General features: G+C 50.1%; 2 protein-coding genes across 2 annotated transcripts; both read left to right on the top strand.

Annotated features, from left to right (window-relative positions):
- The first annotated feature begins 19,373 nt into the window (after positions 1-19,373).
- LOC136115256 (avidin-like) lies at positions 19,374-21,089 on the top strand. The gene is made up of 4 exons (XM_065861259.2): positions 19,374-19,445; positions 19,961-20,174; positions 20,562-20,682; positions 20,949-21,089. The coding sequence occupies exons 1-4, from the start codon at positions 19,374-19,376 to the stop codon at positions 21,046-21,048; spliced, it is 507 nt and encodes a 168-aa protein (XP_065717331.1). The 3' UTR covers positions 21,049-21,089.
- A 1,783-nt stretch (positions 21,090-22,872) lies between these two features.
- Positions 22,873-24,557, top strand: LOC136115257 (avidin-like). The gene is made up of 4 exons (XM_065861260.2): positions 22,873-22,959; positions 23,483-23,693; positions 23,800-23,932; positions 24,357-24,557. The coding sequence occupies exons 1-4, from the start codon at positions 22,894-22,896 to the stop codon at positions 24,388-24,390; spliced, it is 444 nt and encodes a 147-aa protein (XP_065717332.1). The 5' UTR covers positions 22,873-22,893; the 3' UTR covers positions 24,391-24,557.
- Positions 24,558-25,000: the final 443 nt, after the last annotated feature.

Genomic DNA, 25,000 nt, shown 5'->3' with positions numbered 1-25,000 from the left:
GGTCCCCTAGGCAGGACCATAATGCCAACCTGTCTACTGATCACCAGGTGAGGAAGGCCAGTTCATTTCTATTCGCTGCCCTTGTGATCAAAGTGACAAGACTTGTAATCAAGGTGAGAACACAACGTCATCTTGTCTTGAGATTATCACGTGGCCCCAGGGTGATCTGTAGCACCACATTGCATCCTATAACTAAAGTCAATCCATCACTCCACAGAGTGGTGGTGTGGTCACCACCTGCCTCTGTGTCTAGAAACAGATAGTGCTGTATTCCAGTTATAGATTTAGGGAAATTTTTCACATGTAGGTTATTCTGTCAAATGTGGTTCTACAGTACAATTTACACATTGGGAGGTTTTATATGTTGTTTAACCATTGTTCAGAAAGTTTCTTTTCCCTAGGGTTCCCATGACAGAGACACTTGTTTGAATCTCTTGGTTTTCGTCAGGAAGGCTGTCAATCAAATTTCTGACTTTCAGATGCTATCTTGCACCTTCAGCTGGAGAAAAATAAGTTCTAAGCAATAACTAAAACTTTTTTCTGTTTCACCTCCTTTTAGATGTCGTTCTGTTCATTTACTTATCTCCAGAGATGCAGGTGCCCTTACCTTCTGAGGCCTTTTTGGCTTAACAAAGCAGGAAGTTCAGAAGTTCACAGCTTGCAGGAGTTATACTAAGAAAACTTAGTTATGCTAAGTGAATTCTATATCAGCAGTATCTAAACACATTCTATAAGATGCAGTATACTAAATAATTTATAAAGCAATGTTGAACAACAAACAGAGTATTACAAGAGTCACTATAGTCATGATAGCATAAATTTTAAAGCTGCAGTTGCTGGCAGAGACCACCAGGACACAATTTCCTACCACTGATGTTCTCCATCTTTCTTCACACTTTCTACGACATGATGTATCTCCTTTGCATCATGATGGATGGCATTTGGGCTTTCTGTACCCTTATTTTGGCAAAAGTTTTAGGTCATGTTGCAGCACTTTTCTGCCCCCTAGAGAGTCATTCCAGCAGTGGTGAGGACATACAGCGCCCGATCAAGACAAGAACATTTGTCCTCTAGGCAGGAACATAATGCTGGTCTGTCTATTGATCACCAGATGAGGAAGGCCAGTTCATTTCTACTCACTGCCCTTGTGATCAAAGCAAGAACACTTGTAATCAAGGTGAGAACATGAAATCATCTTGTCTTGAGATCACCAGGTGGCCCTGGGCCTGTCTGTGCCACCACCTTCCACCCTGTGACTAAATTTGTCCATCGCTCCACAGAGTGGTGGCATGGTCACATCTTCCCTCTGTGTCTATGTACGGGAATGTAGCACAAGATTGGCGAGGAGGTTGGTTAACTGTAAATAAGCTCAAGTGACTTGCTATCTGTAGAAAAAGCACATACATCACACTAATTGTTTTACTGACCTTGCATGCTTGATGAGTAGAACCTCTGTGTGAGATAACCTGGGCCTGTGAGAAACTCAGCTTATCACTATGTCTGAGATTCCTGCTTGGATGTAAGAAAGAGCAGGAGGCTGCGCCTGCCTGAAGCCTTGAAATACAGGCAAGCGCAGCAGACACAGTGGTCTTGTAACCAGGGCTGAACTCACCAGCACCTGTGTCCCTGCTTGTGTTACCTCTGCCTGGGGCTTAGGTGTTACTTCAGAGATTCCCCAGTAGAGAGGTAACTAAAATAAAACTTGTTATTTGCAATGCACTCGTGTCCTCTGGCTCTTCTTGCAACATGCCTGCATATGTGTACACAGTCTATAAACAGATAGTCCCATATTCCATTTACAGATTTAGGGAAGCTTTTCACATTTGGTTAGCATATCTATATGTAAAAGAAAGAGATGTATTTCATTCTGTCACATGTGGTTCAACAGGGAGGCTTGTAATTTATTTAGCCATTGTTCAAAAAGTTCTTTTCCCTAGGTTTCCCACGACAGAGACTCTTGGTTGGATCTCTTGGTTTTCGTCAGGAGGGCTGTCAATCAAAGACCTCACTTTCAGTTGCTTAAGTTCTAAGCAATAACTAAATCTTCCTGTTGTTTCACTCCCTTTTATACGCTGCTCTAATTCCTTTACTTACACCTAGGGATGCAGCTCCCCTTATCTTCTGAGGCCTTTTTTGCCTAACGAGGCCGGGTGTTCAGAAGTTCACAGCTTGCAGATCTTACGCTAGGCAAACTTACATTATGCTATGCAAATTGTATGTGTTCAGTTTCTAAACAAGTTCTGTAAGAACCAGTATACCAAAGAACTGAAGAAGCTAAGGTAGTCTATTCCCTTAACAGCCATTTTCCAAACTTTGGTATTGTGGTTATGCACTCCTAATGTCCAGGTCCCCTAAGCCCATCCTGAAAGCAAGAGAAACTTTGACATCAGTAGACCAGCATGGTCATGCAAATATCCCATGTCAACAAACAAGGTCCTTGAACAAAGAAAGGCCTTGGTTGAGAGAAGTTTCCAGACCACTACCATAAATGACCACAGCTCACATTCAACCTAGGGTAGAAATGGAATTTGCTGGAGACATTTGTTGAGTTGGCCTTTCTCGGAGCAGCCAGTCTGCAGTCAACGACTTCCCTCCTGAGACTAGGATAGCATGTAAGGCAAGTTCCTCAAGGACTGAGACACCTTGCCTTATTGGTGAGTCTTCTTCTTGGTACCCTTGAGAGTCTTTACTTTTTATGAATAGGAAGACAAACATTTTGAATCATTATTCTAGAGTTCTGGGATATAATCCTTTGAGTCAGAATCAGCTATGTAGTAACCGAACTCCTAGACAGTATCTGAATTTGTGTTTTATAATAGTGTCAGAGTGTTGAATAATTCTGGATAAACCCCATTTCTAACTGGTTCTGCATTAAATGTTTCTAGTTAGAATAAAGTCTGTTTGGAGCATATCACCTGCTTAAATTCATGTTTGGGGAGCTCCTGCAACATTTAAATTTGCCTTAGTGAGCAGAGTAGCAAAACTGGAGGAATTATTGTGGAGCCACAGCTGTAATTCTTCTGCCCTTGTATACAGTAGGTGGAAGAGAAATGAATCAGTTCTCAGGTCATCACAACCACGTGCGCTACCCTGTGTGCCGGCCTGTGTGTCAGCTTAAAAAGAGATAATTGGAGATAGACTGTATAAAGCTAGAATAGCAACAAGAAAGGGAAAAGGAAAGGGAAAGGGAAAGGGGAAGGGGAAGGGGAAGGGGAAGGAAAAGGGAAAGGGAAAGGGAAAGGGAAAGGGGAAGGGGAAGGGGAAGGGAAAGGGAAAGGGAAAGGGAAAGGGAAAGGGAAAGGGAAAGGGAAAGGGAAAGGGAAAGGGAAAGAAAGAGAAAAGAGGAAAGAGGAAAAAAGAGAAAAGAGAAAAAAGAGAAAAGAGAAAGAGAAGGAGAAAGAGAGGGAGAAAGAGAGGGAGAAAGAGAGAGAGGGAGAAAGAGAGAGAGAAAGAGAGAGAGAGAAAGAGAGAGAGAAAGAGAGAAAGAGAAAGAGAAAGAGAAAGAGAAAGAGAAAGAGAAAGAGAAAGAGAAAGAGAAAGAGAAAGAGAAAGAGAAAGAGAAAGAGAAAGAGAAAGAAAGAGAAAGAGAGGGAGAAAGAGAGAGAGAGAGAAATAGAAAGAGAGAAAGAGCAAGAGCAAGAGCAAGAGCAAGAGCAAGAGCAAGAGCAAGAGAAAGAGAAAGAGAAAGAGAAAGAGAAAGAGAAAGCAGACACTTGGATGTGCTGAAGAGCTATTTAATAGGTTGCAAGAGATAATGCAGAATAATCCATAAATGTGGCAGAAGAACCACTAGTCAGCATATTAAGTCTTGGACATGTCAATAGAGGAGTGCTGTGCTCACATCCTGAATGTATGGATACCACTTCAGGACCAAATCCACAAGATGAAGAAAACATCAAAGGACTCAAAGGCAATTTTTGCCACACTGGGGACTAATTAGTTGGGAAAAGCTTTGATGTGTTTGGTTTTCCTTTTGTCAGGATGGTTAAGCAGCCTTCTGCAAACCTAGGATAGTGTTTCCTCTTGCTGTTCATCATTGATTAACTATTGATTGATATTGTATTATTGCTTACTGATAATAGGTCTGACAGTTGTTAGACAACTGAGAAATGGTGGTTGGTTGACCAAAACGTCATGCCCTTATAAATTTAGAGGCAGGAGGTGACTGTACCGCCACTCCAGAGAAACCAGTTGAACCATGACTGTGGTCATGACTGTTGTGTGGCAAAAGCACTTCCCTCTCACGCCCGAAACATCAGCCGATGGACTGCTGTGGTGATATATACGCCCCTTTGCCAACAGACAGGATCCTTGATAATGAAAGGCCCTGGCTGAGAGAAGTTACTGGACCACTACCATGAATGACCGCAGCTCAGATTCAACTAGAGTAAAAATGGAGCCTGCTGCAGACATGCATTGGGTTGATCTTCTTTGCAGAGGGGGTCTGCATCTTTTTTTCCCCCTCTCTCTCTTATTTTTTTTAACATTTTGAAGGATGGACAGCTTAGAGTTTTGCCAGTCTTGGGTGGGATGCAGTGTTAGGTCACAGAAAGCTGAAAGTCAAAATAGAATGTAGCAATGCACTCTGAAGTGCTGATATAATCTGTCATATAAAGTGATTTATAAAAGCAATCTCTGTTAGAAGAAAATCAAGTTAATTATGCCATGAGAAAAAAAAAAAAAAGTGTGATTGAACAAGTTCATCTGTAGTTCAAAAGCTAGGTAGCAATGAACACTATATAAACAAGAAATTAAGTTTAATAATTAATTTATAATTCTTCCATTAGACTGGCATGACATCTAGGGAGAGTTACTTGAGGACTGAGATATCTTGTCTTAATGGTGAGTGCTCTTCTGGGTATCCTTGTGAGTCCTCATTTTTGATGAGTGGAAAGACGAGTATTTTGAATCATCATTCTAGAGTTCTGGGATCTATTTAGTCTGAACCAGCTGTGTAGGAACTGAACCCCTTACCAGTATCCGAATCTGTGTTTTATAATGTGGTCATAGTGAGGAATAATTTTGAATAAACCCCATTTCTAGCTGATTCTCTGTTAAACAGCTCTGGTTTGAATAAAGCCTGTTCGGAGCTTATTGCTTGCTGAATTTCATTTCTGTGGTGGCTCCGTGGTAGCATTGAAGGTATTTTTCAGTATTTTTCCATACTGGCCACATCTTGCACCAGGCAGACCTGGCACTTCCCTGACTGGGCAATGATCCAGTTGATCAGAGTCTCAGGTACAATCAGGGGGTGCCTGATTTTCCCATCTCACTCTTTGAACATGATAAGAACAATATTGTCTTGCCTTGTAATCACCAGGTGAGGAGCTCTTAATCATCCGAACTCACTCCACCCTTTGATCAAGACAAGAACATTTGTCCCTTAGGCAGGAACACAATCCTGGCCTGTCTAGTGATCACCACGTGAGGAAGACCAGTTCATTTCTACTCACTGCCCTCATGATCAAATCAAGAACACTTGTAACCAAGGTGAGAACATGATTATGGCTTGTCTTGAGATTGCCAGCTGGCCCTGGGCTCGTCTTTACCACCACATTCCATCCATGACTAAAGTCAATCCATCGTTCCACAGAGTGGTGGTGTGGTCACTTCTTGCCTCTGTGCCTATAAACAGATAATGGTGTTGTCACAGAGGCACCCTGAAGTTAGTTTAGGGGACAGCTGGGTCCAAAATAAACTTTTATTCGGTAAAAAAAAAAAAAAGGTACAGCAGATTGACCAGTGGAAGATCACAGAATCACACAGAATCACAGAATGTTAGGGATTGGAAGGGACCTCGAAAGATCATGTAGTCCAATCCCCTTGCTGGAGCAGGAACACCCAGATGAGGCTACACAGGAAGGCATCCAGGCAGGTCTTGAATGCCTCCAGAGTAGGAGACTCCACAACCTCCCTGGGCAGCGCTCTCCAAAGTGACTTGAATACAGGTTCAAATATCAGCTGAGGTAATTATTTAGGCGCAGCAACTAGTACCACTAGAGATGCACAGTGTGCATATACGTGGCTTCACCAAAAACAATGCCAGGGCCATCCCTGAGTCCGGGAAAAGTATACACTTGCCTGAATCTGGCAAAGAATTATTAAAGAAAATACACGTGCTTATATTGAAGCACGGAGTAAGCACTTGCGATCCTGTGAGGAATTAAAGAAAATACACGTGCTTATATTGAAGCATGGAGTAAGAACTCACCTACATGTGGAGATGAGGCAAATGGCGTCCCTGTCCCAGGAGGGCTTTCGGTGGCAACATCTGGCTCATGCTCCAAGAGGTCCATGCAAAAAGGGGGAGCCTCAACAAGAATCCCGTTTTATGTAGCCTGATCAGATCTGACTGTAGGCATTCCAGAAGCTTCTCTGCACCCCCACTCTGGCTGTGGGGTGCCCCTGAAGCTTCTAAGCATCCCCCACACTGTCCATGGGTGCCCAGCGACTCCTTGGTGTCTCTGCGCTCCCTTCTCCTCTTTCTTAACAACCCTGGCCAGCGGGCTCTGGAGTCAGACAAAAGAAGCTGTTAGCCTCAAGCAGCAGAGAGAAAGGGAGATGTGTCTACACTTTCTATATCAAAGGAAGGGAGGGAAGAGAGAGGGCGGTTTGCATTCTGTCACAGGTGTATTCCAATTATATTTTGGTTAGCAAACATACGTATCTGTATAAGAGAAAGAGACATGTCATTCTGTCAAACATGGTTCAACAGCACTATATTCATGAGGAGGTTTTGTGGGTTTTTTAGCCATTGTTCAGGAGGTTACTTTTCCCTAGGTTTCCCATGACAGACGTTCAGGCACGGACTCCAAAAACTCTTCTTAAATAAATGGTTTATTCACAAAGTACAGTGCAGGTTAGGTCGAGCTGGGTGCTTCCTGAAGAGGGGCCTCAAATTAAGATAACCATAGGCAATTATACTCCCACAATTCAAGCCTCCTGCCCCCTTTGAATCAGTTTGGACCAATTGCAAAATCGGACTCTAGGATCTCATAGAATCATAGAATAGAGTTGGAAGGGACCTTCAAAGGTCATCTAGTCCAACCCTCCTGCAATCAGCACAGACTTCTTCACCTAGATCAGGTTGCTCAGAACCCCATCCAGCCTGGCCTTGAATGTTTCTGGTGTTGGGGAACTTCTCTGGGCAACTTATTGCATTGTTTCAAAACCTTTATCATAAAAAAAAAAAAAAAAATGTTTATTGTCTCTGGTCTGATCTACCCTCTTTTAGTTTAAAATGAGTACCCCTTCTCCTATTGTAATATGCCCTGCTAAAAAGTCTGTCGCCATCATTCTCATAAGCCCCTTTTAAAAGTCAAAAGGCTACAACAAGGCCTTCCTGGAGCCTTCTCTTCTGCAGGCTGAGTCCATCTGTCTTAGCCTGTCCTCACAGGACAGAGGTTCCAGCCCTCTGATAATTTCTGTGTCTCCTCTGGCCCCTCTCCAACAGGTCCATGTCTGTCCTGTACTGAGGGCTCCAGAGCTGGACACAGGACTCCAGGTGGGGTCTCACCAGAGCGGAGCAGAGGGGCAGAATCACCTCCCTCCACCTGCCAAACGTGCTCCTTGTGATGCAGCCCAAGATACCATTTGCCTTCTGGGCTGCAAGCACAAATTGCTGGCTCATGTCCAGTTCTACATTTACCAGTACCCTCAAGACCTTCTCTGTAGGGCTGCTCTTGATCCCTTCATCTCCCAGTCTGTATTGATACCAAGGGTTGCCCTGACCCAGGTGCAGGACTTTGCACTTGGCCTTTTTGAACCTCATGAGATTCACATGTGTTCACTTTTCACGCTTATCTAACTCCCTCTGAACAGCATCCCATTGCCCGGGTGTCTCAAGTGCACAACTCAGCTTGGTGTCATCTACAGACTGTGGAGGCTGCACTCGATCCCACTCTCTTTGTCATTGAAAAAGACATTAAACAGTACTGATCCCAGTACAGAACCTGAGGGACAGCACTTGGCATCAGTGTCCATCCAGACATTAAGCCGTTGACCACTACCCTCTGGATGTCATTCAGCCAATTCCTTGTCCACCAGACAGTCTCCCCATTCTTCATTGGATCTCTGTTTTTCTCAGTGGGCTGCCAATCAAAGTCCTGACCCTGAGGTGCTTCTCCTGCAGCTGCAGAAAAATAAGTTCCTGGCACAAACCAAAACATCAAAAGTCACAGAATTGTAGAATGTCTTAAGTTGGAAGGAACACACAAGGATGAACAAGTCTAACTCATCTCCCTGCATATGACAACCCCACAGTTCACACCACGTGTCTGAGGGCATCGTCCAATCTCTTCTCGCATACTGAAAGGCTTGGGGCCTTGACAGCTCCCTGGGGAGCCTGCTCAAACACTCCACCACCGTCTGGGTGAAGAATCTACCCCTAATGTCTATCCTAAACCTTCCCCGGCACATCTTCCTGCCATTTCCTTGGGTTTGATCAAGAGACCAGCACCTATCCTTGCTCCTCCCCTTGTGAGAAAGCTGCAAACCGTGATGAGGTCTCCTCTTAGTCTTCCCTTCTCCAGGCTGAACAAACCAAGTGGCTTTAGCTGCTCCTCATATGGCTTCCTCTACAAACCCTTCAGCAATTTCATGGCCGTCTTCTGGACACTCTCCAGTAGCTTAATTTCTTTTTTATCCTGTGGCACCCAGACCTGCACACAATGCTCCAGGTGAGGCCGCACCAGTGCAGAATAGAGTGAGACAATCATCTCCCTGCCCGGTCAGCAATGCTGTGCTGGATGCACTCAGAACACACTTGGCCCTCTTGGCCTCCAGGACACTCTGTTGGCTCATATTCAACTTGCCATTAACCAGAGCCCCCAGATCCCCCTCTACAGAGCTGCTTTCCAGCATCTTGTTCCCCAGTCTAAATGTACAGCCAGGGTTGCTGTGTCCCATGTGCAAAATTTGAAACTTGCCCTTGTTGAACTTCAAGCAGTTGATGATTGCCTGGTTCTACAATTTGTCCAAATCCCTCTGCAGGGCGTTTCTGCCCTTGAGAATCTCAACAGCTCCTCTTAATTTTGTGTCATTGGCAAACTTTCTTTGTATTCCCTCAAGTCCTTCATCTAAGTCATTTATATCAAGAGTGTTGGCCCTAAGATGGATACCTGTGGGACCCCGCTAGTGTTAGGTCACCAGACTGACATAACGCCATTTACCAGAACCCTTTGAGCCCAGCCTGTCAGCCAATTGCTCACCCACTGTGTTGTGTGTTTATCCACCTGTGTGCTGGACATCTTGTTCAGGAGGATACTGTGAGAGATGGTATCGAAGACTTTACTGAAATCAAAAAATACCGTACGAACAGGCTTCTTTTGGTCAACTGAGTGGCTAACCTTGTCATAGAAAGAAATTAAGGTAGTTAAGCAGGACTTTCCCCTCATCAACCCTGCTGGCTGGGACCAGTGACTGCATTGTCATTCAGATATTTTTCAATAACTCGAGAACAAACTTCACCATGATATTGCCAGGCTCAGTACATGTTCTGGATTGATTGAGAGTAAATAATATACAAATGTGTAATCAATTGGTTTCTTAAGGTGTGAAAGTATTAGTTTAAACATGGATTACAGTTACATCAGTCTTTGCCTTTTTTGCGGTATAGCTTTGACTGTTGTTATATCAGGAGAATCCATGGACCCAAAATGTACATTTTACGATGCTCCAGAAGACTATGCAGACAGCTAACCATACTAATTGCTGGGTATGCACACATGTCCTGGAAAATTTAAATAAAGGGGTTCCTATATTGGGAATAACCCTTCCTGTTAAAGTAACTTGGGACTGCTACTGGGAAAACACTTCATTAGAATGTTGATCAATCTGGAAGAATCATGACTGAGTTTGAGGAGATTCAGAAACATGCTACACTCTTGTATGAGTTACTAAAAAACAATATTCCTACACATTTCAAGAAGATTTTACATGACTGATGTCCTGGATTCCTGATTTACAGACATGGATTACAACTTAATTGTAATTATTGTATTAGCAATGCTGTGTTTGTATGTTCTGTTGCAATGTGTGAGGAAGTCTTGTGTTGTAGTCACTAAAAGAGTTTAGAAAAGGCAGGACTTACTTGAGAGGTATGCAAATAAGTCTCAAGGGGAATTGCAGTCATTGCCACTTCAGAGGATGAGTCCTGTCAGCAATTGCTAACCTAAAGATATGTGAATCCTTTCAGTTGTATGTCAGTCTGCTCCTCGAAGAAAGTTGAGTGACTTATGAAAATGATTATGCATCCAATATGCAAATGTGTAATCAATTGGCTCTTTTAGGTGTGAACGTGGTAATGAGATTTTGTATATAATGACTTTTCTTTCTGGTGTGCTGGCTTTTTGCCTGCATCCTGACTTGCGCAACTCTGTAATAAACAGTATCTCGTCTCTGTGTGCTCCCTGAGCACTGTGGTAGGAGATTCCCAATACATGTAGACACAATCAGTTGATTTGAGGTGGGGGGGGAATGTTCTGATAAAAGAAAGGTTGAAACCATATCATACTCAATTTTGGTCTTTGTATAAATTGAATGAGGAAAAATGTTCTGAACATGGGATTCTAAGTTATAGGACTGCAGTGCAATTAATGTTATTTTGCAGAAGTTCGGAAAAATGGGATGAAGAAGTCTATGTTAATTTGTTCTTATTGTTACACAATAACTTTGAGATCAGAAAATAATGTAAGTTGTTAAACTTTGATTTGCATGGAATTTATACACTAGCTGGAGGTTTGAAAAATAAAACTAAATCATAGAATCATAGCAGAGTTTGGCCTGGAAGGGACTTTCAAAGCTCATCTAATCGAACACCCCTGCAATAAGCAGGGTCATCTTCAGCTAGATCAGGTTGCTCAGATCCCCATTCAGCTTGGTCTTTAAAGTTTCCAGGCATGAGGCATCTACCATCTCTCTGGGACACTTGCCCTTCTTGTGATGTCCCTAAAGAACTTCTGACCTTATTGTGGTTTCCACAGAGTTCCCCTGCCTTCCCAAGCATGTCCTGACTTGTGCCCTGCCCTTCCTTTGCCAATGTCAATGTTCCCTGCCCATCCCTTGGTGTCCCCAGTGCTCCTGTGTCTTCCCATGTGGTGTCCTTGATGCTTTTCTGCCCTCTCCTGTGATGTCCCTGATGACTGTCTACGTTCCCTTGTGGTATCCCAGATGCTCCCCCATCTTTGACCCTGAAGCTCCTTGGCTGGTGCCATCTCCCGGTCCTAGGGCACACAGGATGTGCTGGGGATCGAAGCCCGCTGTTCTCTGCCCATCTCCATGTGAAACCCCAGTTCTCCGACCCCTCCTGCTTTATTTCCCCACCACCGATGTCCCCAGAGGACAGGGACAGCCTGGGTCTGTCCCCTGTGCTGGGCCACATCTCAGCACTGACCTGCAGTGCCAGCCACACTCACCTTCATCTCCTGCCCTGTCCCTGCAGCCTCCATCAGCATCTTCATAAGCCAGTGCTTCATGAATGAGACAGGTGAGGAGGCTTTGAAGACCATCTGGCTCCAGCAGTCAGGTGTGGACACCAAGGACATCTGGAAATCCACCATGTGAGCCTTCTGCACCTGCCACATGCAGGTCCCCTGTGCATCCGCAGGGTCAGAGCTCTTCCACACTGTGGTGCTGAGTGTTGGGCAGAGCTGCTGCCTGTGTGGCGGTAACTGAGGATACGGTACTCGTGCATGGCCCCCCAGGGTACTCGCCATGATGCAAACACTTCTGGGCCATGGGAAGGGACTGGGTGGGTGTTTTCAGCACCAGGAGGTTGCACTTGCCCTCTGCAAGGGTACATTTCCCACCCTTACATCTCCTCCCCCTGTGTCCCCACAGGATCAGCACCAACAACTTCCCCTGCCCACAGTCACAGGAGATAGGTGGCATCACAGCAATGTTGACAGAAGTTTTGCTGCAAACAACCACCCAGCTCCTTTCACGTCATGCAGCATGCATGACAAAGGGAGCTGCCAGCTCTGACTGTGCTGTCCCCATGGCACTGGTACAACCCCTGGTCCACAGAGTGATCTGAAGGGCCTGTGAAAGAATGAGATGGGCTCCAACATGACCTGTTCAGCCCTGGATGCAGCTAGGACCTGCTTGGGTTCCTACCACACTTTGTGGTGGCCACCAAAAATCAGATCCTGGTGTTGCCCTTGCAAGGGGCCCAGAAACACCCCAGTGACAAAAGACAACCCACCTTTGGCTTCACTGTGCATTGGCAGTTTGCAGGTACAGCGGTACCTAGCATGGCATCCCAGGGCAGCCAGAGATGCCCTGCCCATGTTCGGAGCAAGGTTCCCTACAGCTAGTCCCCCATACTCCCTGTAGCACACAGAGAAACTCTGGCTGCAGCCAGAGATTAGCTACATATACTTGCTCATGCCATAGGATGTGATGGGGGGATGGCTGTGTCTAGGACAGTTGGCAGGGGTGTCCATCTGTCTGCCCAAGGAACACGGCAGGAGCAGTGCTCGTCCACCTGTCCAGGGGATATGGAAGCAACCAATCTGGACAATGTGGCAGGGAGATCCATCTGTCTGCCCAGGGCATGTGGCAGGTGGTGTCTGTTTGTCTGTCTGCCAGGGTCAGCTGGCTTAGATTCCCCTGTCTGGAGACGCAGGCTCTGAACCCCTCTACCCCCTTGGACTCCACCAGACTCCACCACAGCTTTTGTGGGCCAACACTTCGTGGATTGTCATGGCAATGAGACACTAGAGAGCACATGGCTCCTGTAGGAAAAGGTCCCATCCCGCAGGGATGTCTGGAAAGCCACCAGGTAAGCCCTGAACCTGTGCTCCTATCTCACAGCCCTTCCTCCCCTCCTGCTGACAGGGCTTTCCATGCAGGGTCGGCACCTTCATCTTCATCCACATCAAGCGATAGAGATGGGGATCGGAGCTGCCTGCACCCTGCTGTCCTGTCTGCATGCCCAAGGCTCTCTGTTGCATCAGTCTCAGGCTGGGCTCCCACCTGCTCGCAGCATCCTGTCAGGGAAACACACCCTCACCATGCCCAGCTTTCTCCCAGTGCCTCTCAGTGCCTCCTGGCAGCCTGCTGGCTGGGCCCATCTTCCAAAAGTTGGTATTCCCTGCATATGGAGCTTATTAAACACATCTCTGCCTGGCAGAGAGACATAGCCTATGTGAGCCTGGGGTGCAAGAAGCCAACTCTGGAGCAGAGAGAGGTGAGGGATGGTGTTTTGGGGGTCTGGGAGGGGCAGGGCTACAAAACAAGGGAAGCAGAGCAGCTGGGTAATTCCATTTCCTGACCATGGCTTCAGGCCTCAACAGGTGTATTCTTGTCCGTGCACCTGTTTGGGGCGCCTGCAGGGGTCCTGTGGTGGGTGGAAGTGGGCAGTATCTTTGGCACAAAGCAGTACAATGCCACATGGCCAGGAGCTGGGCTGAAGGCTGCATGCAGCCAGAACACTCACCTGGCCTCATCTGGCATCTCTGCATCCCAGTCTACCTCTTCTTCCCATTAAACTTCATTTCCAGCTACTGCTCTGGGTGCAAGGCTTGGTCCTGCGTATACAAATGAGGAAGAGCTGGGTGGCAGATCCCACAGAGGGGTCCACGATCATAAATTGGGAGCCAGGGATGTTAGTGTGGCCCAAAGTCCAGACTAGATACTTGAAGGACCAGGGTGGGGACCTGGGCTCCAGGAGCAGCTACTGGACACATTGGATGGCTAAGGCCAGATACTGGAGGGATCCCTGTTGTGTCTATGTACATATGCATGTATTTCACAGTAATTGGCTCTCACCCCATCAGCTGGAGGGTGGAACAGGATAAGGCTCATTCCAGATGCTCAGATTCACTGTAAAATATTACCATTACATTATGCTTTATTATATCAGCTCATTAGGAAAGAAACCAAACATGTCACATCAAACAAATACCCTTGCACAGACCTGTCTACTATGTGAACTCACTAACTCATCACTTCCGTAACTTCTGAAGTTTCTAACTCAGGAGTTTCCTAATCCATAATGTGCAGCTCCTAATTCAGGCATCCTGAGCACACTGTGGGGAATTGTGTGGTCAGGGAGAGGTGAGAAGGGCTTGAAGGAGTGTGCTGCCTGCGGCCTGTCTGGGGACTGCTGGGGAAAGACACTGAGATGCAACAGGGACTTTGGGGCAATGTCAAGGCCTGCCCATCACCCTCTTCCTCGCATGGTGTGTCCACCCTTCTCCAGCCTTCCGCAGCATCTGCTCCACTGTCTCCTTCCCTGCTGGACTGTGAGACTGCTTTCAGCTCCCCCAGCTCCTGGAGAGTGCATGGACCACAGCCCGTCCTGTGTATGCTTGTACTGGCTGAGCTCAACTGGCTGTTGTGCCTGGTGGTTCAGCTTTCAATAAAAAGACATCCCTGCATCCTCATCCTCTCTGCTGCGCCATCATCCTCACCCCTACACCCTCGTCCTCATCCCTGCAGTCCACACACAGCTCTTCAGTTCAGCCCCATTGCACAGGGGCATCTCTGGCACTGCCCTGACCACCTTGTGCTCGTCCTCATGCTCACCCTCCTGAAATGTCTGATGTGGCTGTCACCAGAAGCATGAGTGGATCCACAAAAGCTTCTCCAAAGGGACTGTGAGGTTAAAGCCTTGAGACTCCAGTGGGAATGGGAGGATGAGGCTGAAAGCTCTGGTGGGAAGACCTCACCCGGGGGGATGCAATTCCATCCAGAAGTTTGCGGGACCATGTGGGACCCCTGGGCAGTAAGACTTGGTTCTGTCCTTTTGTCACCCCCACAGCCTCCAATTCAATTTCTTGGGGTCTCCTAAAAAGACAGTTGACGGGATAAAAGATGATCTAAGCAGCCTGCTTTCTAAATGGGAGAACAGAAAGTAAAACAACAGAGTTTACAGGAAGAAAACACTGATGGTGTCACCACCACTGCCCCACAAACCACATTCCGCAGTTGCCTCAGACTTCCCCCATCCTGGTCCCACTTCCCCATGGCCACATTCTTGATCCTTCTGTGGCTGTTCTGCTTCCCAAGAGCAACAGTCCACCCTGGTCTGATCCTGCCACAGCATTCCCTGGCCTTTTGCTATCGCCTGATACCTTTGACCTGGGCTGCCCACTCCAGCCTGCAATACCATGGGGTTTTCTTGTTACTGCTTGGTCAGCTTCACTTCTTTCATCTGTTGAATCCATGGAGCTGCTGCAGATCACTAGCCATCCCTGCACACAGGCCCTTGCCCTGACCCGGTAATTCCCTGTTCTTCTGTCTGTCCCCTGCAGTGACCAGATGCCATTTGGGTACAGGGGCTCCTGCAGGGCAGGGGCGAAGCCCAGGCACAGCCCTCAGCCAGACGACACTGGGACTCCAGCCAGTAATGCCCAGGTTGTGCTGTGTCACCAGGATGCTCTAGTCAGCCCCATCCACATCCCTATCCCCATCCTCATGCCTGTCCCCATACCTGTCCCTATCCCAGCCCCTATTCCCATTCCCATCCCCATCCCCATCCCCATCCTTCTCCCCATCTCTCTCTGTGTCCCCACACCCATCCCTCTCACCATCACTCCTTGCCTGTACCACCCAGAACTTTCTGAGAAGGCATTGGCATAGCCAGCCAGGTCCAGGTGGGTAGACCCAACCCAGCAAGATCCAGGGTTGTTCATGTCCCTGGGAGGGATGTGTATGGGGATACCTTCCCTGGTGCTGTAGGGTCCTGAGCAGCAGGGTCTCCTTCAGCCTCACTGCAGACCTCCCTCTGTGAGGAAAACCAGCCTTTGCTGCTATGTGGCAAATCGTCGCTGTGGTCATGGCTACTCATGCCCCACAATGTCTTCAGGGGCACAGGGAACCAGAGGAGGCAGGAGGCACCTTGCAGTCATGCAGAGCATGTAGCTGCTACCACAGCTGTGTTAAGCGAGTGCTCACACATAGTGTTTTGGTTAATAAATGAAAAACTCATTTATCGGGATCTTGGCATGGGGTAATGCTTACATAAGGGATCAAATCCCTCAAACAATCAGTGACTGTCAAAACGGAGAAGTATTTGCTGTTGCAGGGTCTTCCAGCATTTACATGTCTTAACCACATGTGGAAGACTGTCCTACACAACCATTTCTGCAGAGACTGTTCTTATCAAATGTTTACAGATATCTCAACACTGAGCATGTCAGTGCTCAACACTTGTCTCAATCCAGCTGTTGTCCCACCTAAGTAGATTGAGCTAGGGAGTTTGCAGGTCACTCAAGGTCTCCATGGCTGGTCAATTCGGATGTGTGCACAGGCAAAGCCTGGTACACTGCCACACTGCAGTGATGACAAAAGAATAAATTAAATTTTCAGGCCTATAACTTCATTTATAAATGAAGTCCCGTATTTCCTATCCCCTCTGCCGCATCTGCATTATCGTCACTCCTGCCAGTCCCCTCGTTGGGATCACACACCTTGCTCTGCTCCTCTACCTTTGCCCTTGGCCCAGCTCTGGCTGCAGTCTTGCCAAGCATGGGTTGTCATCTGCGAGGGCGGAGACGCTCCTTGGCCAGGTCCCCAACTCCTCCTGGGGCTGGATGGGAGTCGGGGCACCCTCCCAGGCGCAATCTGCCTCTCCAACCCACGACTGAGTTCATCATACTTGACGGTCCCCTTGGGCAGATGTGGGACCTGTGACTTGTCCAGCTTCCCCTCTGCAACCGCCAGGGGTTCCTCCTCCTGCCCAGGCTGTGCTGTGGCACCAAGTCCCTTCTGCTCCAGTGTGTGCTGACCAGGCACTGAATCAGTGACCCAGGTTCCAACATGACCATCAAGGATGTGAATGGACAAGGGAACTTCAGTGGCTCCTACCACACAACCATGAGAGGCACCCCAGACAAGTTCCTTGTGTCATGGCGGTAGGGTCCCAGCATCACATGAACCAGAATAGCCAGCCCACCTTTGGCTTCACCATCAACTGGAGCTTTTCAGGTGTTTCTCCTTTTCCAGCTTCCCCATTGTGTCCCCAGAGCTCCCCTACCCTCCCTGTGGTGTCACAAATGCTCTGCTGACCTCCCTGCTATGCCCCCAGGCCTCCCCTGCCCTCTCTGTGCTGTCGCTGATGCTCTTCTGCCTGCCCTTGCAGTGTCCTTGCTGATTCCCTGTCTTCCCCTTTGGTTTCCCAAAGGCTCCTCCATCTCTGCAGTGTCCTCAGAGCTCTTCAGCCCTCCTTGTGGTGTCCTTCATGGTCCCCTGCACTCTTATAGTGTCCCCAGTCCTCCCTCATCCCCAACACCAGACCTGCATGGCTGATGGCACTATCCTGGTCCCCACCTCTGGCTCTTGTCCAGGCAGGTCCTACCCAGGTTGAGGTGATGCAGAGCTGGATGCAGGCTCAGCTGGGCTCACCCCCCACTCCCTATGTAGCTGGCTCCTGTCTCCTGTCTAGTCCCAGCAGGGTGGGAGGCTGGGGAGTGAAACATTACCCATGCACAAGCTTGTTTCCCACTCACAAACGGGCAAGCTATTTGCCTGAGAGGGAAAGTCCCATACCAGCACACTCTCCCAAGCCCCACCCCCTCATGGGTTGCAGATTCCACCACTGCCTCCAATGGCCAGTGCTTCATGGACAAGGACAGGAAGACAATACTGAGGATGACATGGATCACACAGAGAAGGCTGACAGCCTCAAAGATGACTGGAAAGCCAATGGTGAGTCCTGGGCAGAGCAGCTCTGCAGAGCAGTTCTCCACCCCTGCTCTGTGCTGGGGCTACATCCATGGATATGAGGAGCAGCTGAGCCGTGTCAGGAGTGGTTAAAGTCACTTGGTTTGTTCAGCCTGGAGAAGAGAAGACTGAGGGCAGACCTCGTCACAGCTACAGCTTCATCACAAGGGGAGGAGAAGGGGCAGGCACTGATTTCTTCTCTCTGGTGACCAGGGATAGAATCCAAGGGAATGACAGGAAGATGTGTCAGGGGACATTAGGAAAAGGTTCTTCACCCAGAGCGTGGTGAAGCACTGGAACAGGGTCCCTAGGGAGGTGTCATGGCCCCAGGCCTGACAGTGTTAAAGAAAAAACTGGACAACACCCTCAGACACATGGTGTGAACTGTGGGGTTGTCATGTGCAGGGACAGGAGTTGGAGCTGATGATCCATGCGGGTCCGTTCAAACTCAGGACATTCTATGATTCTATGGAGACTCTGGAGGGAGCATTGAGCTCTGAGTGTGGGTGCTGGGAGCCAGCTGGGCAGCAAGCAAGGACAGTGACAGTGGGACCTCAAGGGCTTTTGGACTAAGTCCCTGGGGTGGGAGCTGAAGGCAGATACTATAATTTTCTAATTAAAAATGAAGTGCAATTTGCACATGGGCATCACCACATCCTACTCTCTGGAAAGAGGAGAGTGGTCCTTCTGGTGTCTTCAAGCCTGAGGCAGATGTGTGTCTGGTGGATGCTTGAAGCAGAGGTTCATCCTCTGTGCAGGGCAGGGGCCAGAGAGATCCCTTCTGATCTGGACACAGCCAGGTGCCACTTCTGTCTTCCCCTGAAGCATCAGCAGTGACATGTTCACCTGACTGGAGATGTATCTTGGAGGAGGTGGCTATGTCATGTCCCTGTGCAAGAGCCAGGTGGTCTTAGGACCCCTATTCACCTTCCCATTCTTCATATAGTCTTGAACCATTAATGACCCCTTGGTATGGCTCAGGCTGGGCTCTGACACAGAGCTGTATCCTGCCCAGGCTCAAAGCATCATGCACCATGCACAGGGCATCCCCTCCCATGGCGATAAGCAAATTTTAATACCTATGTATCTTCCAGAAAAACCTTTCTGCGCTGTAGAGGGATTAATTCCAGGATGTCCAAGAGCTCCCCCTGCAGTAACAGTCACAGCTCCCAGAGCCAAGGAAAGCCCAACACAGCCAGGAGAAAAAACAGCTTAGAAACAACAGAAGAAACCTGCAATGCAGGAGGAGACTGGCATGAGAATGAACTGCCATGGGCAGACACACCACCCTTCAGCACAGCAGAGAAGAGCTGGTCAGGCTGTGCTTGCTGCAGCATTGTGTTTGGATGACAGCACTGGGGTGGTTGCAGCAGGACAGTGCCAGGCTGTGCCTACCCCAAAGGCTCTGTCACAGAGCAAAATATGGGCTGGCAGGGCCTCTTGGATAGTGGATGTGGAAATCATCCCTGCTGCCCTACCTCTCTCAACAGTCATGCTCATCCCCACGTTCCTGCAGCACTGCCCAGGTCACACAGACCTCCTCACCTCACTTATCCTGGGCGCCCTGCCACCTGGCCAACCCCCTCACGGCTGCTAGCCTGGCACCTGCTGTGCCCACAGGACTCCAGTTACAGCCCTATAAAGGAGGCCAGGCAGGGCACAGAGCTGGGAGGGAGCTGTGCTGGACACTTCACAGCTCCTTAGCCATGGGGAGCAGTGTTTTCACCCTGGTCCTTGTCCTGGCCCTGGTAACATGCGTCACCCCTGCAGAGAGAAAGGTATGGGGACAGTTGGTGGTGGGGATGTGGAAAACATGGCACTGGGAGGCAGCATGGGCAGCCAGGGGGTGGTCTCTGTTAAATGTCATTTTAAGCTGGGACAAGCAGGAAAGCTTTGCAAGTACCTTCTCCAGCTCCAGACAACGGGCAAGGTATCTCTGGATGACCCTCACCCAGCCAGTCATCGTTTCAACAAATCTTCGCTCCCACTGGGACACCATGCCCAGAGCATCCCCTCTCATGGAGTGTGTGCCCAGGGGCATAATTCATGTGGCATTCCCTCCTATGGGGTCTATATCCCGGGGTACAGTGCACAGGGCACACCTGCCCAGGAGCACCACACATACTGACAGGCTGGGATGTGCCTTGCTGCACCATTCACTCTGCAACCAGCAGCACCTGGGGAAGCATCACCCCAAACTGGGGACAGGAAGAGCCATGGCCTGCAGTTGTACCTGGGCAGTGGGAGGGATGAGATCCACCTCTGCACCATGTTCTGGGCCATGTCCCTTCAGTGCCAGCTCAGTGGGCTGTGGAGGAATGAGCAGGACTCGCTGATGGAGATTTCAGCAGTGAGGGACAACGGGGACTTCCAGGGGAAATACCTGACGCGGGTCACCCTCACCGGCGGCTGTGCCCACACCTCCCCACTGAAGGGTGCACAGCAGCAGCCCACTGATGGTGTCTGGCCCACATTTGCCTTCACTGTGCGCTGGGACAAGTTCTCCAGTAAGTGCTGAGACACCCAAGGTTAACACCATGGGGGCAATGGGAGCCACTTGGACAACCAGCATGACTTTTCCTCTCCTGGAAAGTCTACTGGATCATGCTTAGGTGTAGCTAAGCAGAGGAAAGCAGGGGTGCTTGCGCAGCATGGGCAACGCTTGACTTGCAGGGGTCAGCCCCTCTGCACCCAAAGTCTCTACAAACCTCCCTGCTGGGCAACACAAGGTGACCATGGTGGGTCCAGACCCCATTTGGGCATGGGAATGCGGTGCTGCAGAGCCTGGCTCCCCTGAGGGAGGCGCTGGGGAAGGGCAGGTCCTTGGGGAGGGGGACGCAGCTGGCGAGCAGAGGTGTCATCCCCATTGAACCTCCACCAAATGCTTCCCCCAGACGCCACCACTGCCTTCACGGGGCAGTGCTTCGTGGACAGCGGTGGAAAGGAGACACTGACAACCATGTGGCTGCTGCGTGAAGCCGTCGGGTCCCTCGAGGAGGACTGGAAAGCCACGAGGTAGTGGGGGGACACTGGGGTCAGTGGCCCCACAGAGGGGCCCTCCCCAGGACCCCTGAGGACAAGCATCCACCTGGGTGAGAGGAGCACCCCTGGGAACCCCACAGCATGGGTTTGCAGTGGGGTTGCCAATGCCTCCTGTATAGGGGCTTGCCCTGGCTAGGGCTATCTGGCAGCTTCTTGGCATGAGTTGGGGGGCATTTAGGGACACTCCTGAGTGGGCTCTGTCTGTGGATTGTCCTATGGGATCTTTCTGCTTTCTGCAGGGTAGGCAGAAACGTCTTCACACGCAAACGCACCCCGAAAGGAAAGACCCTGCTGAGCTTGTCGCAATCCTGTGAGGATGCAGCTTCACCCACCCCATGACAGCACCCTCCAGCTACAGACTGGTCCCACCAAGGGAAGTAAAATCAGCCTCTCACATTAAAAAAAAACAAAAATAAATTAAAAATCATGTCAGTTCTGGTCATCTTTTTTTAAAAATCTGCACTCGCTTCCCCTCTGAGGTGGCTTCTGTCCCCATGGGTCCTCCTGCAGAGGGGAGGGCTCACTGCTATCTGCTGGCCACCGCTGTCCTTTCCCAGGGACATCTGGATGCCCTTTGATCCCTCTCATCTAGTTCCCTGGACTCATTTCCCACCTCATCCTAACCCAAACTTCCACCCTGAGCCATCACTCCACACCTGCCTGCCAGCGGCAGAGGTGGTGTCAGCATCCCAAATCCAGCCAACTTCCTTGCAGTACCTTCATATCCATCCTCACCAGGCACATTTCCGGCCCCAGGACTCCATGCTCTATATGGTTGGGTGATGGAGGTAATGGCATTGGTAAACATGAGAAGTCAGTAAACTCTTTCCTTTGCACAACACAGCACCTGAAGTGAGCACAGTTAAAGCCCCCGCCTCATCTCGCCCCATCCCATCCCATCCCATCCCATCCCATCCCATCCCATCCCATCCCATCCCATCCCATCATCTCAAGCAGGGATTTTACCATTCTGTGCTGCTGCATTTTGGCAGTGCCACTCTATCTGCTTTTGTGGACACCTGTCAAGCTTAGTCAGCTCTTTCAGTGTACGGTTTTTGGCAGGTCCATTGGTGAAGATGAGGCCTCTTTAAGAAGCGTTACAAATATAACCCAGGGCCAGGACCACCAGCACACAACTGGTACAGTCTGTCCAGCCTGGCTCATCCCCAGCAAGGCCAGTGCACAGTGTCATGTGTGATGTGGAACAGTGGCTGACACCCCCCTGGCACCTCAAACAGGGCAGCTTGTCCCTGCCAAGCAGTGCAGAAAGGCAGGGGCTGGTGTCAGGCTGAGAGGATGGAGTATGGCACCCAGGGCAAGAGCAAGAGATGCCCTGAGGGGGGATTTCTGAGGCCATTGTGATAAGCCAGTGAGTTTGGGAGTGTATAAAAAGTGACAGTGAAGAGTATGTGTTAGGAGAGTGGTGGTTTCCACTTGCAACAGCCTTTGGGGCCATCCAGACCATAGGAAGAGGTACTCAGCAGCAGCAGCAGGGTCCTGGGCCATGCTGGGCACTGAGCGGTGTGACCCCAGGCTGGGACTCCACCACCCCCAGTACCAACATTTGCAAGAGGTGCAAATACAAAGCTGGTCAGCATGCTGGGTGTTTCGCAAACACATTTGCTTGGGCACCAGTGCCCCCCTGTGGTCACTTCTTCCTCTAGCTCTTCTAAAAACCCAGCAAATTTAGCAGCTGGTACCCAGAAGATTCTGGGGAAACGTTATTGCTGTTAAAATAGGAGGCAGGGCGAGCCTCCCGTCCCATGCAGTGCTACAGCCGCTGCCAGGGATGCCATGGCACCAAGTAGGTGACACCTGGGTCAGGCAGTAGCACCAGTAAAGCAGGGAGCTCTTATATGTTTAAACATAATAATTCCCAGTCTGCATGCGCTGGAGTCAAAATCATGAGGAAGACGGTTAATGTTTTCCATGCTGCTACAAGAGCCTTAAAAATGGCCCAAGCCCCCACCTCTCCCCACAGCCGTGCTCATCCCCACATTCCTCCAGCACTGCCGAGGTCACCCAGACCTCCTCGCCTCGCCTGTCCTGGGCACCCTGCCACCTGGCCACCCATGCCATGGCTGCCAGCCCCGTGCCTGCCGGGCTCCAGTTACAGCCCTATAAAGGGATCTGGGGTGTAGGGTCGAGAGGCAGCTGTGCTGGGTGCTTCACAGTCCTGTGGCCATGGGGATTGGTGCCTTTGCCCTGGTCCTTACCCTGGCAGTGTGTGTCACCCCTGCGGAGAGGAAGGTATGGGGATGGGTGGTGATGTGGATGTTGTACAGGCACCCTGCTAGACCCCAAAATCTGCTGCTGGGGCTGCAGTGCCCAGCAGGGAGCTGGTGCTGGGATGCTGGTACTGGTGGGACCAGCATTAATGCAGTGCTGAGGGAAGCCATGGAGGGGCTGGAAGGGAGGGAACACTCCTGCAAGGATGCTTCTCGCTGTGGGAATCCAACCAGAAACAAAGCCATGCTCCAAAGAAACCACGTTTCCCACCAAGCGTGCTGGGAAAGCAGTGCACTCTCTGCTTTAGCATGGTGGGGGGGGAACCTGCTCTCCTCTGGGTGGCAGCAGCAAACAGCAGATGGGCAGAAAGCAATCAATGCACCGGGTGCAATGCCCCTGTCAAGACTGCGATGCTGGTGGCACCCGCTTTGCCCATAGTCTGCACCACATTCCCCATCCCTGGGAAGAGCCAGGGTGGCGGGGCAGGAGCAGGGTGCCTCCTACACCTGGTGGAGCAGCCCAAGCCACAGTGCTGGCCTTGTAGTGCCTCCTCTCTGGGTCCTGGCGGAGTGACACGGGCTGCCGGATGGTTGTGTCCATCCTCAGCAAGGATGGTAGATTCTCCGGTTCCTACCTGCCGGGCTCTGCGACCAGTGACCCCCAAATCCTCACCTCACCACTGGAGGGATCCCAGCAGGACACGCGACTGGTGCCACAGCCCACCTTCTACTTCACTGTGCACTGGCGGCTCCAAGGTAGGCAGGAGGTGGCTTTGGCCCAGCAGCAGGGATGCCAGTGGGACCCAGAGGGGTGGCTTTGTATCTCTCCATCCTGGCTCATGATCCCCTTTGAACCTTCCAGACTCAGAGGCAGCACGGACTACTGCCTTCCTGGGCCAGTGTTATGTGAGCACCAATGGGGAGGAGACCCTGCATGCCCTGTGGCTCATGCGAGAGGCGGCTGACAGCCCCGCCGAGGACTGGAAAGCCACCCGGTGAGAACCAGGTCGCACCCACCTCTGTGCCAAACTTTCCCGCACCCTGGAACTGGAGAGGGGAGAAATCCTGTGGGATGAGGCACGGTGGGACCAGGAAGGTGAAATGGGTTTGTCACTGGTGACGAGCAGGTGATAAGGAGCATCCCTGTGACCTGGCCAGCTCCTGCATCCCAGGTGTGCCTCAGGGTGGGTGACTCCAGGACAGGGTCCGGCCCCAGACAAATCCCCCAGGCACTCTCCTTGCATGCAGCAGCAAGAGAGCAGGACATGATGCCAGCACGCAGTGCAGCCTCTGGGCATCAGCACCCAGCAAGGCAGTGGAGGACATGGTGCCCCCACCTTGGGTTTCTCCTCTGTACACAACAGCACAGTGTAGGGGAGCCTGGCTGGGTGAATGATCCCAGTTTCACATTTCCTGCAGGATTGGCACCAGCATTTTCACCCGAATAAAATAACAGCAAGCAGGAAAATCCAGGAGGCCCAGGACTGCAAGGAGATTGTGCTTTTCCCAGCCAGACTCTGCCCACACTGACGTGCTGCATTTCAGCAATGCTCAGCCCATAGGTTGATGCTTTCCCAGGCAAGTTCAGCCCAGTTAAGAAGGCTGGGCACCAGGTACAAAATAAAAGGTTACTGTGGGGATGCAGAGCTTGGTTCCGGTTTCTGCCCTACCTTAAACCCACTGGGTTTGTCTTTGCCCCCCAGCCACCCTCCTGAAGAGGTTTCATGCTGCATCACCAAGGGCAGGAGGGTCCCTGGGGATGGGGGGTATCCCATGTCTCCTCCCTGACAGTGTGTAGCAGTGCTGCACCTGCAAACCTGCTGCTGTCCTGCGAGTAACTTGTCCCTCAGGGTCCCTCCCAAACATCCCCAGGGGTGTGTGGAAACTGGGCTGTGACCAGGCAGCGGGATGATGCACAGCCTCACTAGGACAGCATGTCCCAGGGCTGCAGGGCAGGCTCTAGGCAGAGCTCTCCCTGTGTGAGCAGAGCAGAGGAAGTTTCTCGGGGATTTGAATACGTGGGGCAGCTGCAAATAGCTTTTGCAGAGCCGGCAGCCTCCCAT

This window comes from Patagioenas fasciata, chromosome Z, assembly GCF_037038585.1.
Source record: "Patagioenas fasciata isolate bPatFas1 chromosome Z, bPatFas1.hap1, whole genome shotgun sequence".
Lineage (NCBI taxonomy): Eukaryota > Metazoa > Chordata > Aves > Columbiformes > Columbidae > Patagioenas > Patagioenas fasciata.
The sequence above is the reverse complement of the archived record's forward strand: the minus strand, read 5'-3'. Positions and strand labels throughout refer to the sequence as shown.